This window comes from Carcharodon carcharias, chromosome 1 (assembly GCF_017639515.1).
Source record: "Carcharodon carcharias isolate sCarCar2 chromosome 1, sCarCar2.pri, whole genome shotgun sequence".
NCBI classification, from domain to species: domain Eukaryota; kingdom Metazoa; phylum Chordata; class Chondrichthyes; order Lamniformes; family Lamnidae; genus Carcharodon; species Carcharodon carcharias.
In genome coordinates this window covers 67,783,318-67,810,104 of record NC_054467.1, presented here as the reverse complement: position 1 = coordinate 67,810,104, position 26,787 = coordinate 67,783,318, and the positions used below count along the sequence as shown (strand labels likewise).

General features: G+C 37.9%; 1 protein-coding gene across 2 annotated transcripts in view; it reads left to right on the top strand.

Annotated features, from left to right (window-relative positions):
* lrba (LPS responsive beige-like anchor protein) overlaps positions 1 to 13,905 on the top strand; it is a 917,803-nt gene extending 903,898 nt beyond the window's left edge. For both annotated transcript variants that reach the window (XM_041200623.1, XM_041200530.1), the window contains exons 55-56: positions 8,482 to 8,633; positions 12,581 to 13,905. In XM_041200623.1, the coding sequence (XP_041056557.1) occupies positions 8,482 to 8,633; positions 12,581 to 12,671 (243 nt within the window). In that variant the 3' untranslated portion in view covers positions 12,672 to 13,905. The remainder of the gene's footprint in view (positions 1 to 8,481; positions 8,634 to 12,580) is intronic.
* Positions 13,906 to 26,787: the final 12,882 nt, after the last annotated feature.

The following is a 26,787-nucleotide window of genomic DNA, read 5'->3' as shown; positions in this document are numbered from 1 at the left end:
CCCAAAAAATTGTGATTAAAGAGTATTTGAGGTAAACAATAATTGCCCACAGACTGAAAATTACATTTCTGGTGGTATTTGAAATAAAAAGAACTTATGGGGCAACGCAGAACTCCTTTGGGTACTGGACTGTGTACAAGAAATTCTTTTGAGGTGCCTTTCAGATGTTATGCATGGGAATACATGCCAGGATGCTGACAACTGCAATACTTTTCAATTTTCAAGCATAAGACAGAATTCAAATTTACTTTCATCTTACATGGCAAAGAAAAATTACAACTGCAGTTCCTTTCTGCCTGGGAAAAATGTGCTGTTCAATCTACGATTCACACCTGTTTGATCTGCGTTCTGACCGAAAATAACAATACTCAATTTTTTTTCTTATTGGCCTCAACTGCACACATAACATTGGTGGTTTAAATGTAAAACATCATTGGTCAAATCAGTCCTTTGATTACTTTCTTTTGGTTCTTTCTTTTTTAATATCTTTATTTCCTTTGAGTCTTACTTTACAGCACTCTCAGCTGCTGATTGGTCCTTAAGTAAAACATTCCTGTACAACTTTAAATCTCTTCCTGTGAGCCATCGAAAGCTAAACAACCAATAAAGCAGGGTAATGTTGCAATTGTGCTGCTATATTGAGCAAATAGTGTCTGTTTTCTAACTTTTTAAAAATTCATTTTATTGTATCACAATCACTGCTTTTTTTTGACTGTGTTCAGTTCTTTGTTCCTGAGTAGTGTAAAGAGAACTGATTAAGAACAGCATTGAAGGGTGTTGTCCCCCTCCAGAGAAAATTTTAAGAGATGTTTTCCTGTGCATGCAGGTATTCCTATGCCATCCAGGAGCCCTGCTTACAGGAGTTTCTGTGGTGTTTAGGAGCCCTGCTTACAGGAGTTTCTGTGGTGTTTAGGAGCCCTGCTTACAGGAGTTTCTGTGGTGTTTAGGAGCCCTGCTTACAAGAGTTTCTGTGGTGTCTAGGAGCCCTGCTTACAGAATTCCTGTAGGAGCTGTGCTTACAGGAATTCCTGTGATATATAGACACCCTATCCTCGTGGTAAAGTGTTCTGTTTTGTGCTTATTTCAGGCTTTTTTTTTATTCGTTCATGGAATGTGGGCATCGCTGGCTAGGCCAGTATTTATTTCCCATCCCTAACTGCCCTTGGTCAGAGGGCAATTAAGAGTTAACCACATTGTTGTGGATCTGGAGTCACGTGTAGGCCAAACTAGGTAAGGACGGTAGATTTCCTTCCCTAAAGGGCATTAATGAACCAGATGGTCATCGTCAGTCTTTTCAGATTTTTATTGAATTCAAATTTCATCCATCTGCTGTGGTGGGATTTGAACTCGGGTCCCCAAAGCATTTCACTGGTCTCTTGAATACTAGTCCAGTGACAATACCACTATGCCACCGCCTCCCCTATCCTGACTTTTCTTTTTTCTCTTTCTGGGGATCTTTTACTTCTTATTTAATGCTTGCCATCTATGACAAGATTTTCTCAAATTGCTGTGCATTTTTTTTGTCATTTGTTCATAGAATGTGAGCATTACTGGCAAGACCGGAATTTATTGCACATCACTAATTACCCTTGAGAAAATAGTGGTGAGCCACCAGCTTGAACCCCTGCAACTGATGTGGTGTAGGTGTACCCACTGTAATGTTAGGGAGGGAGTTCCAGAATTTTGACCCAGTGCCTGTGAAGGAATGGTGATATAGTTCCAAGTCAGGATGGTGTGTGACATGGAGGGGAAATTGCACGTGGTGGTGTTCCCATGCATCTGTTGCCTTTGATCTTCTAGGTAGTGAATGTCGTGGGTTTAGAAGGTACAAGAGCCTTAGAGAGTTACTGCAGTGCATTTTGTAGACAGTAAACACTGCTGCACCGTGTGCCACTGGTGGAGGGAGCGAATGTTTAAGGTGGTGGATGGGGTGCCAATCAAGAGAGCTGCTTTGTCCTGGATGATTTAGAGCTTCTTGAGTATTGTTGGAGCTGCACTCATCCAGAAAAGTGGAAAGAATTCAGTCACAAATCAAATTTCCGCAACCTTTCACTCTGGCTTGAAAAACATTGCGCTGGAAGCAAGCCCCATCCACAAAGTTGGCCATGCCCCTAGATCTAACTGACCACCACTTCAAGTTTCCACTTATTGCGCCTATTTGTAGGTCTTCAAGGAGGTTCTTAATAAATTTTACATTCTTGGACAAAATTGGCATGCTTTAAAAGTTTTATTTGAATCTACAAAGAAACTGATTATTGTACAACACTCCCATTTTCAGTACTTCAAAATAAGATTATTCACGGTGGAACAGACGCTGATTAAAAATGCTTCTTCTATGTGATAAATCCATTTTTAGCCAAATTAATAAAACTACATGAGGTTACCATTCTTAAGATATCATGGAATATTTTTAATGTAAAATTTTTATTTAAAAAATGACTTTAAAACATAGCCCGATTGTGTTGATTCATGGAAGATTTTACATTTGGCAATATGCAAAAATGTTTGAACGGAAATTTGAGCAAAAATATCCACCTGGATGGTCAATTACACCCTGAGTAAGATAGTGAGCACATTTGCTCACTATCCCTAAAGGGCACTCACTTGTGGTAGTTAGTGTAAAAGAGCTTCAGAATTGTTTTTCACAAATGACAAATTTATGCTGATTTTGGCCTGGAGTAATATGACCTTAGTAAGCAATGTTGATTAATTCTCTGTACAACCTTATTCTGTACAGTTTGGGAATTTGGCTAAAGCTGCTGCATGGTCTCTGATTTTGGGAACAAAAGTATTTTTGGCTGATATTTATAATGCTAAATTCATGCAGAATGTTAAAGATTGGGAATGGAACACTTTCCACAGCAGCTGGTGGAATTTAAATTCAACTAATAAATCTGGATTAAAAGCCAATCAGTAACAGTTATCATGAAACTATCATTGATCGTTGTAAAGACCCATTTGTAAATCTGCCATCCTTACCTGGTCTGGGCTACATGTGACTCCAGACCCACAACAATGTTATTGGCTCTTTACTACCCTCTGAAATGGCCTTGCAAGCCACTCAGCTCAAGGGCGATTAGGGAAGGGCAACAAATGTTGGCCATGTCAGCAACACTCACATCCCATGAAAGAATACATTTTGAAATGTGCTCATTGTGATGACTTTTGACCTGGAAGCAGTACCATAAAGAAAATTTGTAACTTCTTTAAAATGTCTGGAATCTGTAATTCTTTAAAATGATTGAGAGTTTATATCAATTGTAAAAGGATCAATTGTAATTTTCTTGAATAATAAGAAATACTGGTCCATGTGACCTGGTGACCCTTCACCTGGGAGTGGTACAACAGAAAGGAATTTAAGAAAAAAAAAGTGTCCAGACACAGAGGAGACAGACAATGAAGCTATTTCTGTAAAGAAAATAGGAGAGCTGGAGGGAGAATGCAATCAACAAGCGTAAAGAGAATTGCAGACAGAAGGAGGAGCACAACAAATTCTTGTAAGGAGAAGAAGCAAATCATTCTAAGGAAGAGGTCAATTCTTCTTTTTGGCAGAAAAAGAGGCAGGAGCTATTGGAGGCAATGTCTGAGCTGGTTAAAAAGGTTTAAAACCTGGAAAGCTGTGAGATTAGCTCAGAGATCTAATGGGCTGAAGGGTTTCCCAGATGTGGCCAAACCATAAACTAGGTGTTATTGATTGGTCGGCTGAAAAGGAACTCTGGATAGCTATGCCATCAGGTCTGTTGTGACCAAAGGGAGAGAGGGTTTGTAGAAGCCTGCCTTGCTGATAATGATCGCACTCATGAAACTCAAAAGTGTAAGAAATAGGGACGTTTAAGAAATGGTATTTTTTAGAATTTGTATAGAACTCTCATGGAAATAGATATGGAAGTTACCTCTAATCTGATTGCAAGCCGTTCTATGTCTGATGTAAAAGCAGTATTTCAAAGTACCAAACCTGAACAGTATTGTTTATCAAATTGGAATTGATAAAGATCTTGATAGTTATTTCAAGCATTCATATGGAAATTTACCTGACATTTAAGGGGATAAACACATTTTAATTTTCTAAAAAGCTAATGGAAAAACTGCCTAAGTGGTTTCTCAGTATCAAAGAAAAAATGTTTATTTTGGGAAGAAATAAATTGAACACTAACAAAGCCTGTCAGCCCAACAAATTATATGAATTTTGCAATAATTTTGAAATTCCAAACAAAAGTGTCAAGCACAATCTAGCAGATTACTTTTGAGAAAATAAAATGTTTAAGAGAAAGAACAAACAAGCAAAACATGATAATGCCTGGAATCAAGTGAGAAAGCTTAATTCCTGTTTTGACAATATTATGAAAACATTTTATTGAACTTTAAAGTTTCTCCAGGCTCATGAATGAGATAAGATGGTAACTATCACATGCATAAAAAGGTATAAGGAAATGATTGCAGGCAGGATGTGGGGTTAGGGAAAAAGGACGCAACACCAAATGGGAATTGGAATAACTTACCTTGAGTATAGTTCAATGGAATATTTTAAATTGGTATTGATGTATGTTCTCGTGGAAGGAAAATGTAGATGAGACTAATAGATTTACAGCTTTCTCTTGGAGTTATTTGTGTCTTTCCCTATGAACTTTTTAAGAGAACTGAATTTGATAGTCTGGTCACCACTTGAGACATTGGAACATATAGGGGAGGCTAAGCAAAGCCCTTGAGACAGAGACCCCCTTTGATCTTTTGAGAATATTACCTGAAAGTCAGGGAACCTTACTGGTTGGAGCACGTATGGTGCGATAAGCACAACTTCACCGGGAAGAAAATAAATCAGATGATGAAGTTGATTGGCAGGATACATGGCACAATCCCATAGACCTGGTAAACCTACAACAAGCACAGGCGAGTATTTGTGGGAAAAGGAAGTGGGATTACCACCAAGCATGATGGGTAAAAGGGAGCTTTTCAATCGAAACTTTGGAAAAGAAAATCACTGAAGACCACATACAACAGGTAGGGAAATGTGTGAAGATGACTTAAGAATGTGAAATTCCAACAGAGGATTAAAGAAGGGATTGGGACACCGGTGTTGGTTTGCAGAACTGATTCTTTATGTGTGAATTAAGTGACATGCGAGAGCGCATGGTGAAGCTGCACTGAAGAATGGGTCCCAGACATGTTCAGCTACCTGACAAATAGCATGACGTGAAATGGTTAACATGGCCTAAAGAGTAAGAAAACATTTTTAAATGATCAATACTCCATAGAGAAACTGACTTCCAGTTATGGTGGAGTCAAAGGGGGTAAAATTAAAGTAAAAGGAACTTTGGGTTGGGACAATTGAAGGCTAATGAGAAATAATACTTAATAAGAATTAAACCACAAGATGGATATAGGCGAATGGAGAGCTGGAGAATCTTTAAAGTTTAATTGTAGGTATGTATATACTCATCACCCAGACAGTAACAGCACACCTGAAAAAAAATTAGGAATATCATTGAGCGAGGTGATCTGCAGGTAGGGAGTGCCAATCCAAGTCAATTGTAATCAGATAATTCTAGCAGCTTTAGTGTGTTTTCTATGATAAGTAATCGAGAAATTAGGAAAACAGCTTAGAAATAACAATAAGATAAAAGCAAAAAACTGCGGATGCTGGAAATCCAAAACAAAAATAAAAATACCTGGAAAAACTCAGCAGGTCTGACAGCATCTGCAGAGAGGAACACAGTTAACGTTTCGAGACCGCATGACTCTTCAACAGAAGAGCTGAAGAGTCATACAGACTCGAAACGTTAACTGTGTTCCTCTCCGCAGATGCTGTCAGACCTGCTGAGTTTTTCCAGGCATTTTTATTTTTGTTTTAGAAATAACAATGTTAGTTAAAAATTAGTTGTGAAGTCAATCAGGATATTTCCTCTCAAAGGAGGAAACTGTAAGAAATAGGGACCTTTAAGAAATGGTGCTTTTTAGAATTGTAAAGGGCTCTCTTGGAACTAGCTGGGACAGCATTTATTTCTCGCTCTGAGAAAAACCATAAACAATTCTAAGGAGTCAGGGATCAAGACAAAGCAGAGATAAAAGTCACAAAGATTGCGCTGCCCATCTTGAGGTCACTAATATCCTGAACCAATAGCAGAAAGCCTTCTGGTGCTCTGTATACCCCAGTGACCTCAACCCAGGATGATGTACAAGGGGGCGGGGGAGGTGGTGGTCATCCTGACAACTTGGGTACCAGTCCTGTATCTATTGGTCAGAAGGGTTTGAACAGGTGATTGGCACTGGGTAAGCTACCAGCTCCTAGAAATAAAGTATATTAAGTGCTCAGAGATAAGGGACAGTCCTCCTCAAATGGCAGTCCTCACCAAGCAGCTGACACCTTCAAATGCAAATTAGACCAAGGAAGAGTCAGGAAGGTGGGGGAAGAGCCTCCGAACACTTTGGCTAGAGAGCAGAATGCTGCTATCACAAGCTACTGAGATCAACACACTCTGCCCCACTTCTTGTCCCACAAATTCTCACTTGTGCTTGTTGAAGGTTTACCAGGTCTATGGGGTTGTTCATCCTCTGGGATCAGTGAACTGCTCTCAACTGTCACAGGTTGTGTACTTTTCCTGTCTACCTAGCTAATGCATCGTATCTAAACTGTTATTTCTTTACAACTTAAACTTTTTACAAATACGGGACTGCCTACCTTGGATATCTGTGGTTCCTGAACCCAAAATCTTACAGAAGTGAATGAAAACTGTTGTCGGATAGGACTCCTGACCTACCCTGCATGAATAAAGAACAGCATATTTTTCAACTGTGTAGTTACAATTAGTGTCACATCTTTGCAGGGGATGATGTGGGTGCTTGTAGTTTCGTAAGATGTATCTTTGTTGTATTGATTATTTAAAGTGAAATTTAGCTTTTTGTTTGAAGTATCATTTGCCTGTTAATTCATGTTTAATTTGGTTCTGATCCATGTTAAACTAAAAGTTACAAAAAGTGATAACTTGTTGGTAATTTTGTTATTTGGGGGTCATTTAGCAAAATGGTTATTTTGGTTTTCATTTTCCTCATGGGGATAGTAACATTCACAAATCAAGAAAAAAGGATGCATAGCAAAGCTCCCTCTGTGCCCAAAGAAAGTACTTCGACCCAACCTCAAGAGCATGCCGTACTGTACTATTGTGAAATCCTTCCATTTTTATAAGTCATCTTGTGGCCAGACAGAGATTGGTGAATTACATTAGTTTATGCTTTGGGTCCATGCCGACTAGAAAATGACTAATCAACGGTAAAGCACTAATTTGACACAGTACACCAACAGTCAGCCAGCAAAGACAAATTTCTTTATGCTCAGAGTCATGGAATGAGTCTCAAAGGTGAAAAGCATCTGTGGAAAGAAAGACAAAGTTAACGTTTCGAGTCCAGATGACTCTTCTTCAGATGCTGTCAGACCTGCTGAGTTTTTCCAGCAATTTTTGTTTTTGTTTCAGATTCCTAGCATCCGTGGTATTTTGCTTTTATCTTATGTTTTTGGGTGTTGCACTAGCTTCAAGTGTTGTGTTTGACACAAGGTAAACTGCTACATTTGGAGATGCTGCTGATATTTAGATTTTTTTTAAAAATGTTTTCTAATGTTTAGTGCAGAATTTACAGTGGTAAGCTGGTGGTGTAAGAACAACATAAATAACCATTTATTAAAGTGAATTTGTTTGGTGTTGTTCCAATTATACTTTGCTTTCCCCCGATCTCATATTTCATGCTCTCAAAAGGATTTCTGTTGTGATGAAGTAGATTAATGATTATAGGTTCCTTACAAATCTATGCAGAGTGCATTTTTTTTTTAGGAAAATGTCAGATGTGACCCCTAAAGATGGTCAGAAATTCTACACTTCTATGATTTCAGAAAATGCTGCAGAAGTACTTGATCTCTGAAAGTTGTGATCAGTCTTTTCAGTAATTATCAAATTGAGTGTTTATGTATCTGATATTAAACAGCACAATCCTTGCATTTTCTATGTTGGCTAATGAATATAGGTATGGAAATTAGTTAATTCCATTAGCAAACTAAGCATTTGTATTTGTGGCTTTATTGTTGTATCAAGAAATGGTTACAAACAGCACTGGCAACAATGCCATTTATCAAGAAGCCTGGCTTTAGACTGAAGAATGTTTTGATCTCAACTGTTTGTAATGCACATGCCTTTGATATATTGGTCAGTAGAAACCAAAATGACACATTTTCTTAAAATAAATAAAGAACATAAGATGAGGATGGTGTGCTTAATGATTTACAGTTATGACAAACTGACATATTAGGAAAAATAAAACTGTCAGTTTTCAGTTAGAAGAAGTGAGAATGTTATGTCCTTGGAGAAAACCCGAGTGATACTGTTAATATACAACCTTGTTTAAAAATACCAGCTGTTGAGATGCAGCCAAAGTCAGCAGATGACTAAGTGGATATGAGCTGAGAGCTATGCTGTAATATGTGCAATTCTTCTCCAGGCTATGTTGCTGAGTCGTGATGGGCAGTACCTTATCACTGGCGGAGATAGCGGAATAGTGGCTGTGTGGCAGGTTTGGGACCTCAAACAGCTGATGACCTACCCGGGCTGTGATGCTGGTATTAGGGCCATGGCCATGTCTCATGACCAAAGGTAAGACATTTTTTTAAAGAAGGTACTGGATGAACTAATCGCTTCTTCCCTCAAAGTTTGTGGATCAGCACCAAACAAATGGCACTAGCCATTGACTACACTTGAGCTTCTCCACAAGCTTTCTATGGGCTTACGTAATGGAATTTGTATTGAAAAGAGAGCCAAAACAGTGCGGTGCCCTCTTCAAGTAAGCTGGGACATGTGCAAGCAATGGTCTGTCTCATTAACCAATCAGATTGAAGAATCCTGACTCAAAAACACGGAATCTGAACCAGGAAATGGACATTACTATAGTTAATTCAATGCCAAATCGTGTACAGAAGGCCAAAATAGAGGGGAAAAGAACAATTAGATTAAGAAAGGGAGAGATAAAAGAGACAGAAAGCAAAAGTTGAAATATTTAATGTTTTATAGTCTCCAACCATAATTAAAATCTGAAGAAATGAGATTCCACATTTATAAAGGTTAATTTTCAATGCCAGAAAGGTTGGTTGGCAGTAATTAAGACTTGCACTGTTTAAAAAAATTACTTGGAATGGACAAGCCCTAATTTTCTCTGGGGAATTTAGTGGGTGTCCATCATGTAAGTACCACAACTTTAAGACATTACATGGATTTCAATGCCAAGGCTCTAAATGAGGTACTATTATAGCACAACGTTTGGAGCAGCAGGGCAACATGGGCAATAATTTCCTGATTTCCGTATTTAACTATGCATGTGTGGTTGCTGGAAGTTACTGTCCAATTTATCTTTAAATAAAGGTTCAGGGCTGATCCTCTCACCACTAATTTTAGCACAAAATTTGGCCCATTCCTGCCTTAAAAGTTTTGTTGTATCACTACTGTGGTGGATGCTGAATTGGTTCTTTGTTAATGGCTCAGGAGGACTGGTACTATCATTAATATGTATTACAGAAAGCCTAAAGTTATACACCAGTGTCAATTAAAATTCAAGACAGTCACAGTCTGAAGTGATCTGACTTTTCCAGCAATTTTTTTGGGAATTTATTTCATTGTGTTGCCTATATCCAAGATCCAGAATTAATTTAATAAGATTTTTGGGTGATACAGACAAAACCTGACTATTAGTCTCAAATTTTCAGTGCTAAAATCAACAAATACCAATGTTCCTGGGCAATTGCTACATGTTAAATTAATCTTTTTATTGTCTGTGCTACCCACTCCTGATACTGGGCAAAAATGTCAAAATAGTGAAGCACACAATACTGTTCTTTTCCAACAAATGGCTTCAATACTTTAGAATACAGAATCAGGCTAACATACATAGACACATACAGTGACTGAGAAAACACACACACACTCTTAATCGCTCTCTCTCTCTCTCTCTCAGAAGCCTAGCTTCTTTCAATACTTAAAAAGCACAATATAGAGAAAGCAAACAAAGTTTAAACATTCTGCTGAGAATTGCATTGTTTACATAGACATTGTTTAATATGCTTTGGGATATTTCTAATGTTCCTTTGAAAGCAGCCTTAAAAACTGACTGTATTGATCTGTCCAATGCAAACTTATTGTTGCCTGTGGTGTTTCATTGGTATATGAAGTATAATCTGTTTAAAGGTTATTTTCAAGCAAGTAACTTAAATATTGAAAGATTACCTCTAATCCTTTTACATCTTGTGTACAAAATACCGATTTTTTTTAAACACAAAATTTGTATTTTGCCCTTTCACAGTCAATCATCTGAAATATACTGGGAGTAACAATTTTGTGAAGTAATTTCCGCATTTTTAGTCAGTGCAAATACACAGAACTGGATCAGTCATGACTCTTCCTTCCCTCTGTTCCCACCAAAACTTGGCCAGCACTGCCTGATAATTAGGCTGAGAAATGTACTCTTTTAATGACCCCACTAGTTTTACTTTGTTAGAATTTTTGTGCTTTTCAAAATGAAGTTGTTGATTCTGGGGAAAAACACTTTATTTAAGGTAGTTGTAGTTGGCATTGAACACTGCCAGATCAGGCATGGTTAAATGCAAAGTAACTGTCCCATATCTGACTCTGGCAAACAGTATGCCTCAGTTCTAACCTCAGAAAAGCACCACTGCTACAACATCTGACTGTCCTGTGTTCTTTTTAAGTAAGATTTGCCAGTTTACTGCCAAATTAGGGAAAGCTTTGTCCTATGGCTCCATGTCCACAAGGAACTGGCTTGAGAAAACCCAAAATTATTTTGGGATTTTACAGCCAGCAAACAATGGACATTTTCAATCCATCAGTTTGAGGATGGATTTGCATCCAAATCCCAGAGGCAAAAGCCAGTGCCAAATCCTTGCATCCACCCTCTCACCTATTTTTGCTCTTATGCTCACCTAAGCTTACTAAAGCTGTAATTTTAACTTTGTAGCAAGAGGCAGTCAAAAGCAGTTTCCCTTTTAGTTAATTTTAGGTGTTGCTAGTTGTTACTAAAGGAATTATTATTGTCTACATAAGTGTGTTGCATTATTCTATCATGCTTGAAAGCAGAAAGGCAAGAGAACAGAGATGCTATTATTCACTGATTATGCCTACTACTGAAAATGTTCATTTATTTACATTTTTAAAAAGCAAGCAAAATCCACATCACTGTATCTATATGAGTTAGGAGTAGGCCACTTGGCCCCTCAAGCCTACTCTGCCATTCAATAAGATGATGGCTGATCTGACTGTGACCTCCTGGCTAACCCAAAGATCCTTTCACCCCCTTGTTTATCAGGAATCTATCCACCTCTGCCTTGAAAATATTCAAAGACTCTGCTTCTAATGCCTTTTGAGGAAGAGAGTTCCAAAGACTCACTACCCTCTGAGAGAAAAAAAATATTTTTATCCCTGTCTTAAATAGGTGACCCTTTATTTTTGAACATTGACCCCCTAGTTCTAGATTCTCCCACAAGAGGAAACATCCTCTCCACATCCACCCTGTCAAGACCCTTCAGGATCTTAAAGGTTTCAATCAAGTTGCCCCTTACTCTTCTAAACTCCAACGGATACAAGCCTAGCCTGTCCAACCTTTCCTCACAAAACAACCTGACCATTCCTGATATTAGTTCAGTAAACCTTCTCTGAACTGGTTCTAATGCATTTACATCCTTCCTTAAATAAGATGACTAATACTGTACACAGTACTCCAGATGTGGTCTCACCAGTGTTCTGTATAACTGAAACATAACCTCCTTACTTTTATATTCAATTCCCTTTGCAATAAGCAATAACATTCTAATACCTTTCCTAATTGCTTGCTGTACCTGCATACTAGCCTTTGATGATTCTAGGACTAAGACACCCAGATCCCTCTGAATCTCAAAGCTCTGCAATCCCTCATCATTTAGATAATAACCTTTTGTATTCTTCCTGCCAAAATGGATAATTTCACATCTTCCCACATTATACTCCATTTGCTAGATTTATGTCCACTCACTTAACCTATCTACGTCCCTTGTAGCCTCCTTACGTCCTCTTCACAACTTAGTTTCTTACCTATCTTTGTATCATCAGCAAATTTAGCAACCATACGTACCTTCGGTCCCTTCATCCAAATCATATTTATAAATTGTTACAAGTTGAGGTCCCAGCATTGATCCCTGTGGCTCACCACTCGTGACATCCTGCCAACCAGAAAATGACCCATTTGTGGCTAACCTCTGTTTCCTGTTAGCCAGCCAATCTTCTCTCCATGCCAATATGTTACCCCCTACATCATGAGCTTTTATTTTCTGCAATAAATAACTAACTCTACATCTAGTACAGCACCTGCTAAAACCCAGCTGTCATTCTGGTTGTTCTGATGAAATGAGCTAACAAGGTTGAAAGTTTCTGTAATAGCAATGATTCCTCCGAATATTAAAGATTATCTCAGCAAACTCCTTTGTTCCTTTGGACCTTTTTAGCACAATAATGATTGATGCAAATTCTATTCTGTGTAATTAACTATACTTCTTTTAATTTAGGGTCATCATTACAGGTATGGCATCTGGAAGCATAGTACTGTTTTACATTGATTTTAATCGATGGCATCACGAGTATCAAACCAGATACTAATGGTGTGTTCAAGGCACAGAGATGCACTGCCATGTGCTGGAATCATGAGATTATGATCTGGAAGAGCATTCAGCCATCGTTGGTGCATTGAGAGTTTTTAATCAATGTAGTCATTCAATCCTGCCACTGTATATATAGGCATTCATCCATATGAAGAAGCAACAAATCTGAATGTAACCTAAAAGTCTCCAGGAAAGCAGAGTATTTTGAAATGCTTACTGCTATTTTTGTAGAATATAAGGAATTTGACATATCATTAGTAGAACACCAGAGCATATAAATCTGATTCAGAAATACAAAACGTCTATTTTTAGGAGGAATAAATCTTTACATAATTCTTTATAAACCTCTCATTCATAAGAAATATAATGACTATTTCTTTACCTTCATCTCTGTAAGAAGAATAAGTGACTGATTTAAAAGAATGTAAAACAGAAATTTTAATCAGATGTTCATAATTATGTTAGAACTAAGCAATATATTTACACCTGTGATTTATTGCATATATAGAGATCAAATTTTAAAAATGTTTCTTTTTGGGGAGAAGGTTTGCACGTGGGGGTGTACAAATCATTTCTAAGGCATGGTTCTTTACTGTATTTTTTCATTAATGTTATGGTAGCTTAGCACTGATATTACTGGGAACAAAGAGCAATATTTAAATTATGACCTAGGATTTTTTAACTTTATAACAGTCAATCAGATACTATATTCTTGTCATTGGCATGCTGCTGGGCTGGAAAAGGGATCTTTCCTCAGAGTTCAGGTAAACAGTAAATCAATCCAGTGTAACAAGTTTTGTCTGTTCTACATTAGTGTGCGTGCATTTTCAGAGAATTATGTCCATTATTTTCATTTCTATAGCCTTTGTTAAACACATTTGTAACCCTGACCTTGTTATTCAACATTGAATTCTGATAACTCTTTGTAACTGTGAATTCTGTTTGGGTTTCTGTCCTGCTTGTTGTTGTGTGTGTGAAATCCTACTATTGGGATGTTGTGGTCAGGCTACAAACTTTCAGAAACTAGACTGCTGAAAACATTCCACCTTGCTGAGCGAATGTTTGCTCAATATGGATCTTACTGGTGCCTAATGGCGCATTAGTAACCTGCCAGAGGGACCAAGTTACTGTATTTCAAAACCCCACTCAGAAATGCTTTTTGGTGATGATTTGGAATGAGGTTATTCCAGTTTGTGTAATGAAATCAAAAATAAAGTTCACTTGTATCTTGAGACCGGAGAGTTTTCTTTTGACTGACAGTATTAAAACAATCCAAGCTTAAGATCGGCAGCTGTTTATTTAAATAACGTTATATCAAGCAAATCTCTAAGCACCACTTGTAAACCGTGACTTTGCATGACTTGTGGATCATGTTTTTCTTTTCTGCAACAGAACTCCAAGTTACCTGAGGCTATGCAACTGAATAACTGTAGCTTTTTAAAGGCAACAAGGTCTCAACTGGAGAAATAACACCAGCCTTTGTTAGAAGTTAATTATAGAACAAAAGCTCTGCTTGCAAAGTTGAATTCCATGGATTTAACTATTTCAGACAAACAATACTTTTTTTTTGGATTTTGTTTTAATAAAACTGATTTCAGGACAAACTTTCTTAAGAAAATAGAGTTGGGGGCGGGGTGGGGTGTGGTTAGTACAAGGATTGTTTGGAAAATGCAGTTTTTAATTATATCTAATGCTGTAACGGGAAATCAGACTGGCCCCACTGACATGCAGTTGATGGCTTCATCATCGCTTGAAAAACTATTAGGTTTCCAAGAATAGTTTCAGGTACCACTGTCACGTTGCATGTTTAGACTTCTTTTACCCATAAACTCCACTGATATATGGTTTTGCTCAAGACCAAAGTTCACAGTATCTATTAACCTTAAAACACCGACTATTGATCAGCTATTACAAACAATCCTAATTGAAAAAACAAATGATTTTTCCAGATTAAATATGGTAAAAGCCTGATTAATGAATGCAATTCATGTATGTGGAAAGCAAACTGGATACTTGCTCCATTGGTAATCTGAAAGCTAGAGGAGAGTAGGAGAATGTGGTCTGTGTTTGTTTTGGCTACTGAAAATGTTACACAGCTGCCATATTTGGAAAATTAATTTCTGTCCTGGTGTCATGTTTAATTTGGTTGGGTAAAACTTGAAGCTGCTCAGTTTGTCTGAATTATACAGTTTCAGAATTTTTAAATTTGCATACCTAGCCTGACAAAGGAGATGGATGAACATTATTCTTGGGCTAAGGTACACTCCTAAGGAAATTTCAAAATATAAAAACTGCCCTATGCTGTAGAGTGATAGGTTGCGGGTTTAAGCTTGGGATTTATTGCATGAGATGCCCATTCTCGGCCATTAAAGGTTACTGCACACTGACAAGGAAAAAATTAGTAGCTGAAATCAGCCTCATCGTGGTCTACACTCCAAGTAGGTGTTAGAGCAGCTGAAGTTGTGAATTGCAAATGGGAACAAAGAATATCTGAAGCTTTACAAAAATAATAAATCTTTTTTTTAAAAAAAACACTTAATCCAGATTTAAATGTGCTTTTTTTGGAGTCTATATCAATTTCTACTTTGGGGCAGAACTGTTGGACCCAATAGCCTTTCCCTAAAATAAGATTGAGTCTGGGGAATGTTCTTATCATTCTATGGTACAGTGCTGCCATTGCCAACATGCTGTCAGAGCAATTTACTTGTTACTTTAAACAGTTTTGAAATGAGCAGAGAAATTTCATGCTGTAAAAGGATCATATGATTGAAAAATTCTATACCTGATGAATATGCTAAACTTATAACATTTGCAAATGGATTTACCAGCATGAGCCTATTCATATGAAAATATTCCTGGAAAATTAATCAAAAGTAAAACTCTCCATTGTAAGTGATATCATTAATTAGAAAAAGTATTGCATACAACAGAAATTCCATTTCTTTTTCAGGGACACTGTCTTTCAAAGAAGATTTTGGGGAAAAAAATTTTTGAAGATAGAGATGGCATGAATCTTTTCTTTCAGATATTGTCACATGCAAATGATAGGATAAGTTCAATGAGATTTACATCATAGGATGTGTTCATTTATAAATTTTTTAAAGTTTGCTTTTCATTGAGATAAGACCCTTGGAAGAATTCACCCTTATTTTCCATGAAATTTGAATGGCCCTTCATCAAATTTTTGTTTTAAAAGCTCCCCTGATGAAAGGTAATAATATTTCACATTATGCAAACTCCATACTACTAAAAAAAAACATTGCCAATTTAAAATTGTAGGTTTTCTTTCTGAGATGCTGTGAAAGCTGAAGCTTGTATTTAAATTTGATCCATTGATGTTGTACACTATCAACTGGTTTCTCTCTGACAGAGCACAATGAAGGAATAGACCTGAATTTTAAACTCATGATTACAGAAAATAAGGCTTGTCCTAGCTATTAATGACGTATCTGGTCAGTTAATTCATAGCTGAATGGGGATATTTGCCACATATATCAATGCAGGATAAATTACATTGATAACATTTGTTGATTTTTATTTGGGAGAGAAATGAATTAAAATAAGACATGTCCCAAAACAATCAGTTGAAACTGTTTTGTGATGACATTCCTGTGCAATTATGATTTATATTGCAACTAGGATTTCTCCATGTTACTATGATAAATCTTGGCTTTTCATACATAAGAACCAGGCAGCTTCCAGTTTGTAGCATTCCATTCTCAAACAATTTTTATTGCAAATAACAATCTCTAATTCCCCTGGGTCATGTGTGCAATTTGGGATTCAGCAGGTGATGTTGTTCTGAACTGAATGTGGACAAGAACAAGCCAAGGACTATTTTCCTTCCCTTCCATACTCTGGTCTTAGTTAAGAGGAACTGTATTTACTTGGTACTTCAGCACTGCTTTCTGAAATTATTCTTTCCAAATGATAGCTTGTTTCAAACTTATTCTAAATACACAAAATCCCTAATTTATATAAGATAGCTTTTAAAATATAGGCTGGTATAAATTTTTGAAAATGTAACAAGTATGAGTCCAAGGGTTCTGTTCCAGATGCATCAATCTGAGAATGTCCCACAAACAGCTAGTTACATTTTGGCTGGTGACTAATTTATCCTGCATCTACTGCTATTTACTAACTGACTTATCAGGTTCTATACAAGATCGATGATAAATGGATTAGTTTTGAAGTATTACTTTAATTAACAGGTGTGCTTCATTTATTAAGCTACTTTTAAAAAGTTCAAAATAAATGTGTCTTCTCTCAAACTGCTATTTTTATTTGACTGATGCTGGCAAACCAGCTGTGTTTTCTTTAAATTTTGTTCTTAAAGTTCCAGTTTGAAGATTTGCACAGGAATTTGTGATAAACTTGTTGACTGTAGTCAATTCTTCTGCTTCCTTTTCAATGCTCTATTTTCTTTCCCCATTCTCTTCCCTCTTGCCCATAGAAATTCTAAGGATGAATGTTTTGGGTGTTGTATGTTAATTTTATATGTAACAGCGATTTGAGTAAGATTAAACATATTGGCCATTAAATGCAGGCTGCGCAGAATAATACACAAAATAAATGTGTACAAATGGGAAACCATTAGTTATAGCCAATACAGCATTGAACTACCAACCTTACAACAATTTATCCATTTCTGGTTAATTTACCAAGACCAGTTTAATTGAGTGAATCGCCCTTCAGACTGGGTAATTGAGGACCACATTCCCTTCAACTTGAAAGAACCAAAGGAGTAGCAGCCACAAACTGAAGGAAGAAAATAAATATTGTTAAGGATAGGGGAGAGGTAATAGGGATGGTTCCCCCCTTTTCCACCTTTCAACTAACCAAAGACAGATGTGTTTTAAAAGAAAAAAGTGTTTTAACCCCGAGTGCTGTAACTGTCAAGAACAGAGAAATGACAGGATTTCTTGTAAGTTTAAAAATAAATAAATAAATGTTTATTATTCAACACTCGAATGTATTTGCAACCACACCCACTGTCACACTTATACAGATACATACACATACACTCAAGAAAAGATTGCGATTACAAAGGTCGCATGCAGTTAGGTTTTAAAAGTTTGGATGGTCTCCGTTACATTTGCTTGAAACGTTGCAGGCCTATAATTTCTTTTTGGTCCAGTGAAGAATAGAGACTGGAGATTTAAGAAGATCAATTTGCTGTAGTTTATTGTTTGCAGTAGCACATTTCTCTAGTTCCACTCCAGTTGAGATGCAGTCAAAGCTCTGCAGCGGTTCAAGAAGGCAGCTCACCACCACCTTCTCAAGGCCAGTTAGAGATGGGTAATAAATGACGGTCTAGCCAGCAATAACCGCATCTCATGAACAAATAAAGAAAAAAAATGAGACCCTGGTTCAGTTCCTCAAATAGGCAAAGGCCAAACCAAATTCTCTGCCTCCCCATGGTTCCTAGGCAGGGACTTGTTTCTTTGCTGGTCTGGATCTTTGTCTTCCCTTGTTGCTCTGAAAGATGTGCCTTATTAAATGTCCTTATCAAAAATCTAGTTTCTGTCATGTGACCAGTATGTTTCAGTCCATTGTCCTCAAAATGGCTTCTGACAATGGTTAGGCCATAGTCAACCAGTAGGGTCCAACTTTCACCCATTCACATGCCATCATGATAGAATAAGGCTCTTTCACAGCCATTCTCTGGATTTTAAATCCAAAGCTGAATAGTCTGCAAGCAATATTGTGAAACGGCTTCTTTAATTATTTGTAGAAGGGCAGCCATTAGCTGCAGGAAAGGTCTTTTGAGTTTTAATTATTTGTCTGGACACAAAGGTTAGCTCAAGGGCCTTGTGTAGTTTCATATGTATTAACAGGAAAAAAAATGTCACCTGACCTTTCAATTCCCATTTTGTTATAAAGTGTCCATTTTGACTCCATAAGTCAATATTGCATGAGTGTAATATCCACTTTGAATTTATCCTAAAGTCCATTTGTGTGTTCATGATGGTATATTGAAAGAAAAATTCCAATTCACAGAAACTTAGTGCGCAGCATTCATGTTTCAAACAATTTATTATAAATAACACCTTTGGAAAATTTTCAGAAATTTACGTAATTACAAATGTATAAAGCAGGTTTTAGTGGCCTTCAGAGAAATATCTTATTGAACATATGACAGCTTTCTTCTACTGAAAGCATTTAGAAATCTTCAATTTGGCCTATCAAAGTAGCACTGCAACATTCCCATCAGAGAGACTTTAACTGTTTTTAATTTAGCCAAAGGAGGCTCAGATTGTTTCTTAATGTTTAAAATGTTATATTTTCCCATGTGTTTAATGTTAAGGATCTGCACAAGTTCTCAAACATTATTTCTCTGATCTCCTCAATTACATTAACTACTCACAGATTGAGTGGCAGCCTTGCTCAAACCATCAGTGCAGGGGATCTGCTACGTTAAGTGCCTGGAATTCAACAGGTAGTTGGATAGATTTTGCTTTGAGAATGTGAATGAGCATTTTATTGGTGCCCTAAGGTGTACACTTTTGAATCTGGAGTTTAAATGCCAGGGACAGCACTAAGCTAAATTAAAATTAATCTTCACTTTTTTCACAAAAATTCTTCAGAAGGCAAAGTGATCCTTCACACCTGGAACTTGGATTTCAATCCAGTGCAGGCTGTTGGGTTGAAAGGCTCTTCTCAAAGTACTGTAAGGGTCCTGTTTATAATGAGTTTGGGCAGTCTCACCCCAGAATCTAGTGTGGATCCACTGCACAAAACTATCCACACTTTGGCTCAAATCTGACTCAGCAAAGAGATGGTTCCTGTGGGTAACGGGAAAAAATCACACTGGTGGAGTAAGAGGTGCTCTTTTGGGATTATCAAGGCATGTTGGGGCAGAGTATGGGTTTTATTCTGCATCTGGTCATTTATAGTTGGACTAGGGACTAGGTGGTGATAATACTAGTGAAAAAATAATGGGATTGATCAAGTACATTATAAGATTGCCTGTATAATATCTTAGTAAAGACTACCCAACATAAATTTAAAAAGGGAAGATGATGCCTGACAAATCTCCATGACTTTTTTGAGGACGTTACACCTCAGGGAAGCTTGAAAGCCTTACAATGCAGTGTGTCTTGACTTCCAAGAAGCATCTGAATGTTCCAGATGAAGAGCTACCTGTTAAGATGAAATAGATGGGGATTTAGGGTGAAATGTAGGAATGGATAAGAAATTAGCTGAAGGATAAGAAATGATCGGAAGCTTGGAATTTGTGGTCATACAGAATGTACTGGACACTTCTGGCATGCTCAGGTCACATTGTTACCAGTCAATGGGGGTAGAAAGATTGTCTTTTTTATGATCGTCCTTCATATGATATTCAGCAGCTTCTAACCTGATGGTCTCAGTCCAATCTCAGAATCTCATAGGAAACTTGGAAGTCTGGGTGTTGGTAGCCTATGCTCTCCTTGGATACAAATTAAGGTTTTCACTCATCCATCTCTCATAACAGTGAGCAAAGAAACTGATGTGAAGTTTTATGATTGTTGACCTCTGTGGTTGCAAAGAAGAATGCTAACCTTCACTGACCTGCAATACCCTGGCCTGTTAGTATTTAGAGTTTTACAGTATCAAATATATGAATTTGTCCTCGTTATTTTAGAAGATCTATTAGAAACATTTTCACTTTAGAGTCAGGTCAAAGAATTTCAGCTTAACTTTTTTTTACATAGCACTGCATATTTATAATGTCCCACTGCTAGATTCCCATTCATACCCATTAAATATAACATTAAAGGAGCAAAAAACCTATTTACCCAAAGATTGGTGAGAATGTGGAGCTTGCTACTTCAGGGGAATGGTTTAGGCGAATAGTGTAAACGCATTTAAGGGGAGCCTGGCTAAACATGTGCAGGAGAAGAGAATAGAGGGTTGTACTGATAGGTGAGGCAGGATGGGAGGAGGAGATAGTAGCATTGAGGTAACATCGCTGGACTAGTAATCCAGAGGTAAAAACAAAAAACTGCAGATGCTGGAAATCCAAAACAAAAACAGAATTACCTGGAAAAACTCAGCAGGTCTGGCAGCATCGGAGGAGAAGAAAAGAATAAGAATAAGAGGCCCAGGTTAATGCTTTGGGGGCATTGGTTCAAAACCCACCAAGCAAGCTGGTGGAATGTAAATTCAGTTAATAAATTTGGAATTAAAAGCTAGTCACCAGTAACAATGATCATGAAACTATCATCAATTGTTGGAAAAACACAACTGGTTCACAAATGCTGTTTAAAGAAGGAAACCTGCCATTCTTACCTTTCGGGCCTACATGTGACTCCAGACCCACAGCAATGTTAACTCTTAACTGCCCTCTGAAATGGTTGAGCATCTGAAATCACTCAATTCAAGGGCAACTAGGTAGATGGGCAACAAATGCTGGCCTTACCAGTGATGATGCCCACGTTCCATGAAAGAATAAAGAGGTTCAACTGGAGCATAAACACCAATAGCTTTTGTGTTTTATTTTCTATATAATTCTGCATAATAGCTCATATATTTGGGGAGGGTGGAAATGAGGAGCAGGTTGGGTCTGGACTAACATGAGTTGGGTACATTTAATGAATCACTAATCCCATACCCTGGAATGGTCACAAACCAGTAAAGATGAATTATGTTAACTTTCTGCAGCTGCCAGTGAGAGCCACATGCAGTAATTGAGGCTCATGTTCCACTGGCAGCAGTCACCAGGGGCAAACTGGAGCTCAAGCTGGGCTGAAGCCAGGGTGTATGGATCAATGCAGCGAAGACCTGAGCAGTTGGACCAATTTTTCCTGCTAGAGAGGTTGGCAGCCAACAACAGCTGGGAGAAAAGTACATGCAGAGGAAAGCTGGGATCATTTGCAGCAGTCACAGAGGTGCCTGGTGTATGTTTACCTGCTGCTGCTCCAGGGTCTTATCCAGCTTTTACTGCAGCAGCTGGTGGTGGGGTCCATCACCACCAGTATGGGTTCAATATACAGAGCATGATAAGAATTAACATCAGTGAATGTTTTGGGCACAATTATATCTAAGGTTAAATTCTAGACCAAGTGCATGGTAGGATTCTGCATGCACTTTCCACCCCACAACCTCCACATTCAACAGATCATCCTCTGCCATTTGCGCAACCTCCAGTGTGATTCCACCAAACACAACTTCCCTTCTCCTTACAGCATTCCAAAGGCACCATTTTCTCTGTGACACTCTGATCTGTTCCTTATTCAACCCAATACAGTCCTTTTCTACAGTACTGTTCAGTGCAAGCACAGAAGGTGCAACATTTGCCATTATACCCCCTCCTTTATCATCCTGTCATGCAAATATAATACTTCTCAATATTATTGTGATTTATTGTAAAGGTAGGTTAATAGTAGGGTTTGGATTAGTTTCTCTGTGTGGACGTGTGTGTGTCGGAGATTTAAATGAATTGGAGGCAGCTGATCTGGAGCTTTTGGGTTACTGAAAGGGAAGCTAGGCTTAAAATGCTAAGTATGTAAACATGGCTGAAGTTTTAGAATGTGAGGAACATTCGCATTTTTAGATAAATTAGGTTAGTTTGAGTTTCAAAGGGATAGTAAGATGTTACACATCAAAAACAGAATTACCTGGAAAAACTCAGCAGGTCTGGCAGCATCTGCGGAGACGAAAAGAGTTAACGTTTCGAGTCCTCATGACCCTTCAACAGAACTAGGTGAATTCAAGGAAGGGGTGAAATATAATATAAATGTAAGATGTTACACCTAGCCATAAGAAGCTAAACCAAACAGTGTGTTTATTTTTCCCAAAGGTTCCTGATAATATGAGTACTATGAAAGATTTATATTATGAGAAAAGTAAAGTTGCAAAGATATAATGGAACAATGGAATTTACATTAAAAAAGGAAAAACATGTATAAAGGAAGTGAGGTTATGTGTAATGAGAAGGCATTCTAAGATCTAATACAAGCATGAAAAGCTTCCAACCTCTGTGCATCAAGTTGCTGTCTACAGGAACTGAAGCTAAGAAAACTCACTTTGAATATCACTGTCCAAGGTATTGTGGGCCTTGCCTGGGTCTGTTTAATTATTTTTGTTTTACTATTGCCTTAACAGCGGTGTAACTGGGAACCAAATTAATTAGGGGAGTTAGGAGTTATTATAGTAGTAATTTGTGGACCTATGTATGTGCTTAACATTTTTTCTATTAGTAAATGTTTAAGTTAGTTTTGTAAAAAAAAAACCCTAAGTCCCAGGGGAACTTATTACTACTGAATTCAAGGCACGCATCTTGAAAAAAATACAAATTGCAAAACAGTTGTGGCAGCTGTTTCAAGTTTCCCTCTGGCATTTGAGCAACATGGCATTTACTATCTGCTGTGCCGCAACAATCCAAAGCCCCAAACACAGCTTCCAAGTGAAACATTGATTTACATGTACTTCTTTCAATTCAGAATATACCGTATTCATGGCTCTCAATATGGTCTCATTTAAACTGGGGAGATCAAACAGCGCAGAATGCCCACTTTCTAGAACATCTCCCTGTTTAGTCTGCAGCATAATCCCCCCAAGCTCCCAGTTGCTTCACATTTTAATTCTCTACCTTGCTCCCATTCTGACCTTCCGGCCTTGGACTGCTGCAGTGGTTGAATGAAGCTCGATGCAAGCTTGAGGAACATTTCAACTGGGTACTTTAAGCCTTCTGGACTCTATTGAATTTAACAATTTTAGATCATAACTTTTGTGCCTATTTTTCATTTTTTGTTTGTTGGTTTGATTTTTTTCTTGTTTCTTTTTAATTCCTTCACTTCCTGTTCTTCGACCCTATCATTCACACCTCATCTAGATCCATCTTTTGATTCTTTACCTGTCCTATTATAACAGCCATTGGCTTTACACCATGAAATTTTTTTCATTTAATCTCTCCTGATATCCACCTTATCATAGACCATCCCTTTGGTTCTCAACCTCCCCCTTTCATTTGCTTAAAACATTTCCATATTTTCTCAGTTCTAATGAAAGGTCACAGACCTGACATGTTAACTTTCTTTTTCCAAAGACGCTGCCAGACCTGCTGAATATTTAAGACATTTTCTGTTTTTATTTCATACTTCCAGAATCTGCAGTCTTTTGCTTTTGTGTAGTTGAAGAAGAAGGTGCCCACGAGCACCAAACCATGATCCAAACAAACTGAGTTGAGAGATCACCAGAGCACTTTAGAGAAATTTCCCTCCTCTGCTGTGGTTGATTTCCCTCTTTTGCATGAACATGGGGTTGAGAATTCTGGTTTATTTTTTACTTTAAAGGCACTCATTCTACCCACCTTCTGACCCCAAATGCCTCCCTCACTCTCTACTTTCCTTTAATGGAAGCATTGACTTTGACTGGGAACCATTTCCATGTACACCAGCAGTTTTACTTATACTTCAAGTAAACTTGTACATCTGTCCAACTGAGGCAGAAGAGTGGGAGATTTATATTGGGTTTAACTCATCCTACACTTGCTATTAGATTCCAAGCATATTCTCCCTTGCATGAGCATCTTTCACAATCTGACTTCACCCCAGAATTGGCAAAGAAAAGGATCTAGCTGTTAGAGCAAGAGGGCATCAAGCCCTATAAAACCATATAGGAGAAAAACACTGATTTTCAAAAGTACTAAATGGCATCAAATCATAAATTGAACAGTATTTTTCAGGACACCAAGACAAATTTGCCTTTAACTTTAGAACAGTTAATAATAGCTGAGGTATGTATCTCAAACCTTATTGAGGTCTGTGTTTTCACTTCAAGGAGCTCACTGTGTTGAAAGGTTTCAAAGCATGGATTTGGCTCCTAAAACAGGTCGTACCCTAAACATTCAATGTTCAGGACTGCTTCATTGCATTAACACCTCCCATTTCAACTTCTTCATTGCTATTTTGTTAGTATGTTGTCCCATTGAGTCTAAATCCAGTATCATCAGCTACCTCTGTTATTGACATCTTTCCCTTGTCTTTCAGTCTGTGTATTGCTGTTGACATTGTTGATCATGCTTTTGGCTGTCAGGATCCTAAGCTGTGGAGATGGCCTGCTGAATCTCTTTCCTTCTTTAAGATGCTCCTTAAAACCTATCTGTTTTCCAAGCTTTTGATCATTTGAATCTAATATCTCCTTATGTGACTTGGTGATTTTGTTTGATAATGTTCCTGTGACGTCCCTTGAAACATTTCAGTAAGTTAGAGGCATTAGATAAATGCAGTGTTATTGCACATGTTTATCTACATACATCACCGGGCAAAGGAACAGGAGTGGAAACTTTGGCTGGTTTTACTTTTTCATAGGCTAAGATATTCCTGTCATCATAGCATCTGACAAGAGACCAGAGATTTTATCTGGTTGCCTTCTGGTCTCTATGCATTTAACAGGTCAACCATTGAAAGGGTCTGCTGGGATTAAATTTTAATAAATTCAACACATGGCAGCTTCATAATTGAAAGTTACACTGAATGGAGGAAGGTCAGAGAACATTGTTTTAAATAGGTCATTGTTTTAGAGTTTTCTTTCCCTTGTTGTTGCCTCCCCATTGGTCTTTAAGATAGTAAACTGTCCAAGGGCACTTCACAGGAGCATTATCAAACAGAATTTCCAAAAACCATGTAAATGACCAAAAGCTTGATCAAAGAGGTACATTTTAAGGAGTGTCCTAAAGGAGGAAAGGGAGCTAGGTTTAGGGAGATAACGCCAGATTTTATCCCTTAGGCAGTTGAAGAGATGGCTGTTAAAGGAATTCTAATGCAATGAAAATTAGGGACGGGCTAGAAGCCAGAATTAGAGAAGCTAGAGTTCTAGCACAGTTGTATTGCTGGTGCAGGTTACAGAGATGGGGAGGGGTAAAGCCATGGAAGGATCTGAAAACAAAGATGAGAATTTTAAAATCTTGGGTTGAACCAATGTAGGTCAGTGAGCACAGGAATGATGGGTAAACAGGATTTGGCACATGTTAAATTATGGACAGTAGGATTTTGAATAACCTCAAGTCAAGGGAGCAAAGTGGGAGGCCAGCCAGGAATAATCAAGGCTAGAGGTAACAGAGGCATGGATGAGGGTTTCAGCAACAGGTGAACTGAGGTAGGGGCAGAGATGGGCAATGATACTGAGGTGGGCTGTTTTGGTGATGGAAAGTATATGGGATCAGTGGCTCAGCTCATGATAAAATACAATGCCAAGGTTGCAAACAGTCTGGTTAAGCCTCACACAGTGGTCAGAGAAAAGGATGGAGTCTGTGGCTAGAGAACCAGGTTTTTAGGGGGTGCCAGAGACAATGTTTGTGCTTTTCCAATATATAACCGAAAGGAATATCTGCTCATCCAATACTGGATTTGGACAAGCAGTCTGACAAATTGGAGGCATTGGAAGGGCTTGAAAGGGTTGGTGGTGCCAAGAGCTGATAGCCATCTGCATATAAATAACCTAATGTGTTTTCAGATGATGTCAACATGTAGATGAGCAATAGGACAGGGCCAAGGATAGATCCTTGGGTACACCAGAAGTAACTGTACAGGAATGTGAAGAAAAGCAATTATACTAGGTTTAACTGTGATGCTTCTCATAGTCAAAAAGCCTACCCAAACTTGTATATGAAGAATAATCATTTGGGGCACTAGTCATTTTCAGCTCATAAGGTATTGGAGTCCAGCATGAGACTTAAAGCATTACTAACATTTAATTTGACTTCCACACAGACAATGCTTTGTGTAGTGATGTATAACAAGCATGCAAAGTATTACCATTTCTATGGATCTGCTGCAAGAGCTGTGACACTGATCTATGGCGTTTATGAACTCTGATCAGGAATCGAGCTGAGAATGTCTTTGGTAAAGGGGAAGGGATTTGTCTGAGAAGAAGCTTTGTAAACATTTATCATTTTGCTAATTGGTAAGGCAATTTATCAAAAATAATGAAATGACTGTTAAGTAGACAGAGCAGTTCCTAGCCTTCCATAACAGGCTGTTTATGCAATCCTACATCGAAGGGATTAGTTTTATAAAATTATTAGTCCACAGGAGTGTTTACTGGATCAGTCTGAACTGACGAAAAGAGACACCATTGCCAAGTGCAGCCACTGCAGAAGATGAGCTGTGTTAGTCTTAAACATTGAG